We start from the raw sequence: 10,265 nt of genomic DNA, 5'->3' as shown, positions 1-10,265 counted from the left end.
TATGAAAACCATGCAAGAAAAAAAACAAGCATTAATCTTACTATAAGCACTTTAGCTGGGGACTTGATAGATGGTCAACGTGGCTATGGTGATAGAGATATGAGTTAGGTTAATATAGATGAAGGTGGGTTTTGTTTGTATCCAATAGTGATATGACTTGCCAAGCACGGTAGATTGAGGCGACGATTTAGTGAAAGTTTTAAATCTATAAAACATGTCAAAATCAAGAGAAGAGATAGAAGAAGATAGATCATCTAGAATCGGTCCAGAAATACGACCTCATGCTGCTCGATGCCTCATGCGAAGGAAGATGAAAATTCAGTTTTTTCTCACAGCCAAAATAATTCATTGATTGATTGATCCTAGTAAAACCCTAACTACAAAATATGTATAAGAAACAAAATAACTATGGGCCGTTAGATTTAATCATGTGGTCCCAATAAACCTAAATAAGCAGTTTAATTGGACTCAAACACGAACTGAATTAGGCTAATTAAGTATTAGCCCAAACTAGACTCAACTGAAAACAAATAAAACTAAACTAAACCAAAGGAACCAACATGGTTCCAAAATAATATAAAAGTTAAGCATATAGTCTAGAAATAAAATATGATATGAAATAAAATTTAAAGCTATAAAAAAAATCCCCACTCCACATAGTCATCGAACCAAATCGGCTTCGAATCTGCCGCCTAGGCCGCTGCTGTCACGGCACGTCTATGTCATCCGGGTCTGCATCAATCACTCACAACAATGGCCTAGACAAACCTAAATAGAAGTGGTGGATTCTTAGTTAAAAGTTCCTACACCTCCTTTAGCCATGGAGGCATCCTATCCCTATTCGCTCCTTGCAACTGGAAACTGCCCCTCCTAAAATTGGTGAATGTTTTTAATTGGGGCTGCCTTCTGTCCATGGTGTGCTGGGCTCCTTATAAACAAAGAAATAACCGAGCCTTCAGATTTGAAGTCATGCAGCAATGCCTATTCCGTCTTTGTAGTTGGACATCATACCACTCGGAAAGATATCAAACATCAGTGCAACAACTCCTTGGGATGCTTACTCTAGATGATATCATATATATAACTAAACAACCACGAACCTATCTAACAAACAATCTCTCATATTGTAAAACTTCAGCGCCCAGCTCAAGCGCTAATTACTTCCTTCCCCCACCCTATTGTCGGGGGCCATGAATAAACTCCATGCAATATACTTTGTAAATATTAACCTCCAATAATAATAATAACTGGGTGGCTCAACCTCCCATGTCAAGAGAGAGTTTAAAATAACTGTGGTTAAATCTTTTATGGTACTTGCTGGGTGGTTAAATCTTTTGTCAATCTCTAGTAATAATAACAACTGGGTGGTTACCCGAGAGGATCGTGTTGATTGGAGAAGGAAGTAATAATAAGTAGAGACGAAGCAAATGAACAAAGAACCAGAAGATAACATTACACATGGGTTCTAGTTGTATATATCTCTCGCAGGAAAGAATGGTTCCCCTTATTTTGTGATGTTAATCATTCGATTGCCAAATGTCCGCTTCAAGAGCTGTGTGGGCAGATAGAAGAAAGAGATTGGAGTGCTTTAAAATTCATGTAAGGAACGATCCAACAGTTGGTGTTGCGAAAAAAAGATCGATTATTATTTTACACGAAAGATACAACCCAAACCTCAGTACCTAACATGCAATTAGAGAACTTTGAAGCAAACAAGACTATAGGCAACTATAGTCCTTCAATTACATATCGATATGATTGATCTAACGTACATAGGGCAGACAAAGCCAGTGTGTGACTTTGGAATTTATTATAGTTGCATAACATAGGCCTTGAATATGAGATCATCACTGATCATGCATCGGACCAAGTAATCTCATAGTCCCCAATCTGCGAATCAGGGATCTTGAGAGCCTTCCACACTGCGTGGGATGCATCGACTATATTGTTATGACATGGTGGCTGAAAATCGTGCTCGGCGTCACAACCATTAACAGAATCGCACTCATCCACAACTTTAGCCAGCACAGAGTTGCCATTAGCGTTGATCTTGATGTTTTTCCCGCATCGGCTACCTTGATTGTACCATCCAGTTGAGAGGGCCACCACGCTCTCAGAATCCTTGTGATACTTACCGTCGCACTCTGAAGGTCCACCACCTCCCCACCTTCTTCGAAGCTGTTGATGGTCATCGTTGCACGGGTGGCTCCGGTCACCGTCGGCGAGCAATGGTATTGAGGGTACTTCCGTCCAGCCTGGCAACACTCGGAGTTGTTCTCGGTGTTGCAGTTGCCAGCCTTGCCTACAAGCTCGCCACTAGGACTGCATGTTTCAGCGTGGGAGGTGAAGCGAAAGCAGGTGCCAAGACGGGAACTTGCCAGCAGTAGTGCTAGAAGTAAAGAAGGTATATAGCTCACCATGTCTGAATGAAAGGCACAATGATCTGCTGTGGTTCTATTATTAAACCAGTGGATGATGTCCTCAAGGATGTGTGGTGGTTGCTTATATAGATGCAATGCCAGAAAAGTAGTGGAACAACTTGAGGCCTGGGAACTCCGCAGTTTGCAAGTCCTTCCAAGACGAAAGAAAACTATACGGATAAAAGTGAAGCCGAGTCCATAGGAAGCCGGCAAGCTTCTTTGTCGTGATTCTTCTTTTCCTTTAAAAAACTGATACTGACTCCAAGGTTGGGCAGTCTTATAGGGCACAATTAATGCTTGTTATTGCCGTCCTTGCCGTTTCATTTTCTTAGCCTCTAGATGTATTGAATTTGAACCTCTAAATTATAATTTAAAACTTACATACGTATTTATTTAATATAAAAATAAATTTAAAATAATTTTTATATTTTAACTTATTTTGAAAATAATATTATTTGTTATTTATTTTCTGTTGTTAACAACAGTTGACTATATAGTAATTAAAATATAATTAACTATATTTTATCCGGGCAACATAGCATTAACAAAGGGTGGATGCAGTACCTAGGAGCATTATTTTGCACTGCTAAAAGCGGTATGCAGTTCTGGACGGCTACCATGTGATCATGAAGATACATGGATATTAAATAGAGTATGGTGTATGGCATATAAGTATGCCGTGTAGCACCCAACACTTGCTTTATTTGGTAGCCGCTGTCTCTATGATTGAATGATGCGGCCGCCATCTTCGGCTGTATGCTTTTTGTGGCCCAAATCGTGCACGATGGAGAATCCGAACTCAATGGGGATGGCCAATTTGGAGTTGATAACAGCTACCATACATATTGATAAAGAGTAGGTCGTATACGACCTCTCTCAACTGGATGTTGCAATTAGACCACATATACCGGTCTTTTGCCTGAAAAAGGATGCGGATCGGTGATTCAGAGCCGGTGGCATGATGGCGTTGGCAGGTTCATGCCAAGTCGTCGAAATTATGTTTGGTTCTGTCGGTGGCGGTGACTTTGACCACGACTCGGAAGCTTCACGCCCAACAACACCGTGGTCGCCTTTTCCTGCCGTGTGGAAGGCGTTGGCGTCCCCAAAGTCAGGGATCGATGACTAAGGCAGTAGACTTTTTTTTTTTTTTTCTTTTTCTGAGAGTAAAGGAGACTGAAGGGCAGATTACCACATCAGTCATTTGCAGTTTTATTCAGAAAAAAAGTATGTAGATCCAAGGTGTACAAGGTGGAATATACAAGAGATAGGACTGGAAGAGAGAGGCCTACAGGTTGACAATTATTCTCCAGTCAGGAAACCCAAAATAACTCTTCTAGAACAAAGAAGTAAATAGGAGACTCGGATGAGCAAATAGGATGCTTAAGAGGCATTCAAAATCAGCACATAACATCGGAGGAACCTCATCCATCATAGTTTATGTCTATTAGTGCTGTGTGAGGAATAAAGAATATGCCAAGCCACAGGTAGATTCATAAGACCTTTGGTAATTACTAAATAGGTGGATTATTTTTTTTTTAATGGGTGATCAGCATGTGGGAAAGCTAAAATTATACTTTTTGAGAGGCAGGAAATAATGTTAAGCATGATTAAGGATGATGGAGGCACTTAATTCCGATCAAAGCTGCCTATTAGTGATAATAATTCCATTAAGATTATTGCGGTCAACTCCCCGTCGCCTGTCGTCGGTGATGAGCACCTGCAAAACAGCATCCTCACTGATCGGAGTTGTGTCCGACGGGGACCCTCCGATACTTAAGTCAGAGAGAGAATCAATAAACAGTAGATTTTGAATGTCAAGAGTAGCAGAGCTCTAGCTCAGAAGTGTCTTACCGGTGTCGTTCACTTATCCTCCTTTTATAGATAATTCTGATGTAACCATCGAGCATGTGGTTCCACTTTTTATGGTGCTAAATTATCGGACCATAATTATAGAGTTAGTGGGTCTTTAATTTTCACTAATTATCGTGACACGTAGTCGATAACCGTTCATAACGGTTACAGTATGTTGAGCAGATTAGCCGACTACATGTCGGTAGTATTGATATGTCGGTGGAATATCCAAGTGACCATCGGTAAGTAATTCTGGTATGCCGACAGTCATAGATCGAAGATTGTTCCAGTCGTCTGTTGTTGGTCGATAGCAACCGACTATCTGTTGATTTTTCGATTGTGGGTTGGTGCAATTTGTTCAGTCAGCTAATGTTGAGTCAGAGTTGTATGTTCTGTCGGCCAGCCGATGTAGAGTCAAAGTCGCGGATCGATTGACTTGCCCTAACAGTTGTTCTTCACTCCCAAGTCCAAGGTAATCCAATGTGTATATCACCACATGGTCTGTCACGTTGGACGAAGGAAGTAGTCACGTGTCACCTCGAGCTCCGACTTGGCTACTAGTTTCTTTGAGACACGAGAGTCGACTGTTTTGTCATTTCGATAGCGGTACAACCATCATTAGGCCGTCATGTCGATAAAACAAATCGTATAGGATGTCCGTATCGGATGTCATTTCAGGAAGATGATTCGGTATCAGATGATATGATTCTGACAAGTAGATTTCGTCCATATGTCAGAACGACATTGGGTCGGAGTAGTTCATGCGGATGATGGTGAGGTAGCATGATCAAGAGCCGGTGCATCGAACTGTCCGATCAATAGTCGGATTAGTACGTCAAGTTATTTGATAATCGATGGCAAGCTGAATATCTTTTGACTGACCATAGTCTAGTTGGTATAATTTCAATTCAACTTGAATCGTATTGGCATAGTATTCTGCTTAGTTAAGATTAAATCGGTATAATAGTCATTCGACTTGAGTCGGCTTTTACAGTGGAAAGCCGTATAGTCAGTATGTCAGTTTTTACAATAAAAAATCAAAATATAGTCGATACCGAAATAAAATCGATCTTCTGGCTTTTACAGTGAGAGCCAAAATATATTCTGTACCGAAATAAAATCGATTCTCTGGCTTTTACAGTGAAAGCCAAAATATATATTCTGTATCGAGACATAGTCGGTATTGTGGCTTTTACAGTAAAAGCCAAAATATATTCTGTATCGAAATAAAGTCGATATTGTAACTTTTACAGTGAAAGCCAGTATAATTGGTGTCGGTTTTTACAGTAAAAAATCGAGGTAGATTCTGTATCAAGATATAGTCGGTAGTTTGGCTTTTACAGTAAAAGCCAACATATAGTTAATGTATCAATTTTTACAATGAAAAATCAAAATACAGTCGATAGTCGATGAATTGACCGTCCATGTGTCGATCCATTATCACTTCACAGTTGACTGAAACTTGTGATTCTGAAATATAATATTTTATTTTGAATAGTTAACAACAGCGTCATCATGGGGAGTTTGGATTCTCCGAATATCTTCTTTCGAGAAGGTAATTACATTGTTGAGTCGTCATTTCTTCGCCGACTTTTTTTTGAAAGTTGCCCCCTCAGTGTGATCGCTCGAAGATCATATTGATTACTCCTACAGTCGGTCGATTATTGATAGTCTCCTCAGTTTGTCTGAGGTTGTCGGTCAGCAGGAGATTGAATCGGTTGATCCCTTCAGAACTTCTCGAGGTAACCTCATCGGATCAGGACTTCTATCTCGTCTTTGAGCTAGATGCACTGTTCGATATCGTGACTATGATCACGATAGAATCGACAATACTTCTTCTTATCTCAGCTCCTCGATAGCACTTCCATTGGTGGGGGGTGCCGTAGGTATTTTACTCCTTTGATCTCCATGAGAATCTGCGCACGAAGAGCAAAGAGAGGAGTATAGGAGTTTTATCTGCCATAGTTCAGCTTCAGACTCTGTCATCGTAGTGAAACTTGTTTATTGACAGTCGGCCTACTCAATTCGGCCAGAGCTGCACCTTTTTTTTTGTTTCTTCTTCTAACCTTTTCTATCTATCTGGCGTCAGTCAGAAGCACAGGTCCGAGGGAGAGTTTTACTTGTACGCGTGCTCAAGAAGTTCAGCACAGGTCCGAGGGAGAGTTTTGTCCAAAGAGTAGGCGAATCTGGATCTCCTTAGACCTCTTTTCATAGCCGATATAGCTATATCCTTATTGAGGCCCCTAATCTCAAGTGTGGCCGCATTGAAACGAGCCACAAAGTCTCTTAATGTCTCAGTCTTTCTTTGTTTGATCGAGAAGAGACTGTTGATGTTCGTGGCAGCCTTCGGTTGGTGCTGAAGTCAGCCACGAAAGAATGTTCAAGCTGTTCGAAGGAGTCAATACTTTTCGATTGAAGCCTGAAATACCAGATCCGAGTAGCCTTTCGAAGTGTTGCCAGGAAGCCGATATATAAGAGGGCATCGGTTGTCCTCTGGATCATCATGAGAGTTTATAGCTCTCCAAGTGGTCGATTGGGTCGGTGGAGCCGTCGTATGGCTCTACCTACGGCATCTTGAATCGAGATGGGATTAGCTCGTCCAAGATGTGCTGAGAGAGAGGCTGGATAGTGTGAAAGTCATAGTAACTGGAAGACTTCCGACCTTTCACCTGAAGTCGGACGAGTCGGCGATCTAGTTTTTGGAACTTGCATTCATAGTCGTCTAACCGCCGTTACCGGAAGACTCTGGGAGTGGAACCTCTAGACGAACTTGAAGGAGAAGTAGAAGATGTCCACGGCCGTTTTTCCTTCCTAATACTATGGAGATGGGAAGGAGAGGGGGAACGCCGTGACTGATGGGTGGCATGGTGAGAGTGCCAAGAACGCGGTTATGCATCTTGATAGGAGTGTCGAGACAGCCGCTTCAGAGAGGAAGAAGGTGATTGTATGGAGGGCGGTGGCTATGCATGGATGGCATCGATTGCGCCATCAGTTGCTCTACCGATGGCTGCTGCTGCTGGGTTTACTGTTGTTGAAGGCTTTTGACTGCCTCCAAAAGTACATTCATCTGCTGCACAGGTGCAGCAATTTGGACGTCTATGGTGACCACGAGAGCGAGAAACTAGATTCTGCTAGCGGAGGTGGGGGAGGAGCATCTTTTCGGTGGGAAGAGTGTCTCGCCGAGCCAGTTGAAAGTTGGGCTTTGGTCTTCGGCATAATTGATTGCAGATTTTCTCCTACCTGATGCGTCAATCTGTTACGGCCAACTTCCTGTCGTCTGTCGTCGGTGATGAGCACCTGCAAAACAGCATCCTCACAGATCGGAGTTGTGTCCGATAGAGATCCTCCAATGCTCAAGTCAGAAAAAAAATTGATGAACAGTAGATTTTAAATGTCGAGAGTAGCAGAGCTCTGGCTCAGAAGTATCTTATCAGTGCTGTTCACTTACCTTTCTTTTATAGATGATTCTGATGTAATCATCGAGTACATGGTCTCATTTTTTATGGTACTAAATTATAGAACCATAATTGTGAAGTTAATGGATCGTTAATTCCTACTAATTACCGTGACACGTAGTCGATAACCGTTCATAACGGTTACAGTATATTGAGCAGATTAGCTGACTACATGTCGATAGTATTGATATATCAGTGGAATGTCCGAGTGATCATCGGTAAGTAATTCTAATATGCCGACGGTCATAGATCGGAGATTATTCTAATCGTCTGTTGTTGGTCGATAGCAGCCAACTATCTGTCGATTTTTTGATTGTGGGTCGGTGTAATTTGTTCAATCAGCTGATATAGAGTCGATGTTATATGTTCGATCGATCAGTCGATGTAAAATCGAAATCAGAGATCAGTTGACTTGTCTCAAAAAAAAATTAATTTAAAAAATCAGATTATAATAGTTGCGAATGGTTTGCTTGCGCTCCCGCATTCTCAAATGGAATAGTCTTTCCGGAAATAAACAAGATAACCCAAGTTTATCTTCGGTCGGAAAGTACTCATGGCATGTTTTACGGTCTACAGGCACCCTTTACATTAATTTTAAATATCTAGTACATATTCATTTACAGTACAATGTACTTAGATACGTCGGGGCGAAGTTGTCAAGGATCCCCAAAAAGTGCTATGCTGGCAAAAAAAGAAAAAATACAAAACAAAAGAAAACCAAATAACATAAATCAACTTTATTCTATAAAATCGATAATTAGACTATTTTTTTCTGCAAATTCATGAATTTAGGAGCATCATTGATAATGGATTTTGCTTGACTATTGACTACATAATGTTTGAGAAATAATTGTCACTATCATCTTATGGGATTCAAAGCATTACTTAACATTCTCATGGGAAAATACAATAAACAAATAAATTTGAGTGATTTAAAGGTCTAAATGGTACTAACCCGGCCTTTTCATTAAGAAAATCAATTTAATAATTTTAAACAATTTATTTTTTTTCTTGTCAATGGAAAATAAAATAATTATTTGGAAAAACCTTTTCTATTTCAAAATTAAACAATTTTTGATTAATTTTTTCATAAAATGATTAAATAAAAAGATATAGCCTTTGCTGTGGTCTTATTAGACTCAGCCTGTATATTATCTAAGTTATTTTTGATCAACAGAAAATACACTTGGTCCAACCTAAACTGATTTGACTGACCTAAATTTTCTCCAAGTATCCAAATACAAGAAGGATGATCTACATAAATTTAAAATGTCTATGATACACATTTATTGTGCACCCAACACAAATTTTAAAGTATCTATTACATATTTATTTAAAATATGTCATACTGAGATGTATCATATTGAAAAATTTGTATTAAAAAAGATATTTGAATGGCATGTCATATTCATGGCACTAGTATGCTTTATATATAAGTTGAGCCCCTTGACTTTAGAGATATGACTTTAGAGATAAAAAATGATAGAATACAACAATAAAACCTCTTGATTTGAGAAATATACTAGGGACCTAATATAACACGATAGCAAAATGCTAGAAAGATACTAGGGATATGATATAGTATAATGCATTAGCAAATTCTCAAGATTTAATATATATACTAAATGTAAATATGACAACCAAATCCCATGATTGTTGGAGGTTGGTATGGGCTAATATACCAAGGTTCAGCATACAATATGTAGCAGCTACAATATCCAAAATTCTATAATGAGCTAATATGCAAGATTATGTATGAAATATGTAGCAACCATAATATCCAAGATTCTATAATAGGTGAGATTCTGACAACTTTAATACTCTCTCTTAAGTTGGTGTACATAAATTTGTAACATCTAACTTGCCTAGTAGATAAAAAAAATGATCACAATCCAAAGCCTTGATAAAAATATTGGCATATGCTAGTTGTAATTTTTTCTAGATTGTGCCTACTTGTAATTTTTTTTCTAAATAATATGATAGTCTATTTTGATATGTTTTATTTACTCATAGAATATAAGGTTGGCAGCAATATAAAGTGTAGCTTGATTATCACAATAAAAAGAAAAGTCTAAAGATGGTGGATCGCCAAGTTAGAAAGTAGAGTTTTGAGTTAGATCAATTCACAAGTAGTATAGGCCATTGATCGATATTCAATCTCAATATGGAGTGAGAGATGGTACTATATCTTTTTGTATGCCATAAAATAGGTCTATCACCAAGAAAGCTATAAGGACCTGTGACAGAATAATGAGTAGTAAAACAAATTGCCCAATCAACATCATAATAAACACTGAAATGAAAATTGTTCGAGACATGCATGAGGACACCAAGGCCAAGATGAGATTTGACATATCGTAAGATTGAAAAGTAGCATCTATATGGGGTTGACATGGTGCCCGCATAAACTGACTAAGAAGATTGATAGCAAATATAATATCTAGACGTGTGATTGTGAGATAGATCAAAATGACCTATCAGACATCTAAATGATCCAAGATCATGCAAAAACTCTCCAACATCATGTGATAATTTTAAA

The 10,265-nt window shown here is 39.1% G+C and overlaps 1 protein-coding gene across 1 annotated transcript; it reads right to left on the bottom strand.

Annotated features, from left to right (window-relative positions):
- Nucleotides 1-1,702: 1,702 nt before the first annotated feature.
- On the bottom strand, nucleotides 1,703-2,520 carry LOC105053618 (kiwellin-1). The gene is given in 2 exon segments (XM_010934864.4): nucleotides 1,703-2,162; nucleotides 2,165-2,520. Coding segments are annotated over 2 exon segments (564 nt in total). The 5' UTR covers nucleotides 2,421-2,520; the 3' UTR covers nucleotides 1,703-1,854.
- Nucleotides 2,521-10,265: the final 7,745 nt, after the last annotated feature.

Source organism: Elaeis guineensis, chromosome 11 (assembly GCF_000442705.2).
Source record: "Elaeis guineensis isolate ETL-2024a chromosome 11, EG11, whole genome shotgun sequence".
Taxonomy (NCBI): Eukaryota; Viridiplantae; Streptophyta; class Magnoliopsida; order Arecales; family Arecaceae; genus Elaeis; species Elaeis guineensis.
The sequence above is the reverse complement of the archived record's forward strand: the minus strand, read 5'-3'. Positions and strand labels throughout refer to the sequence as shown.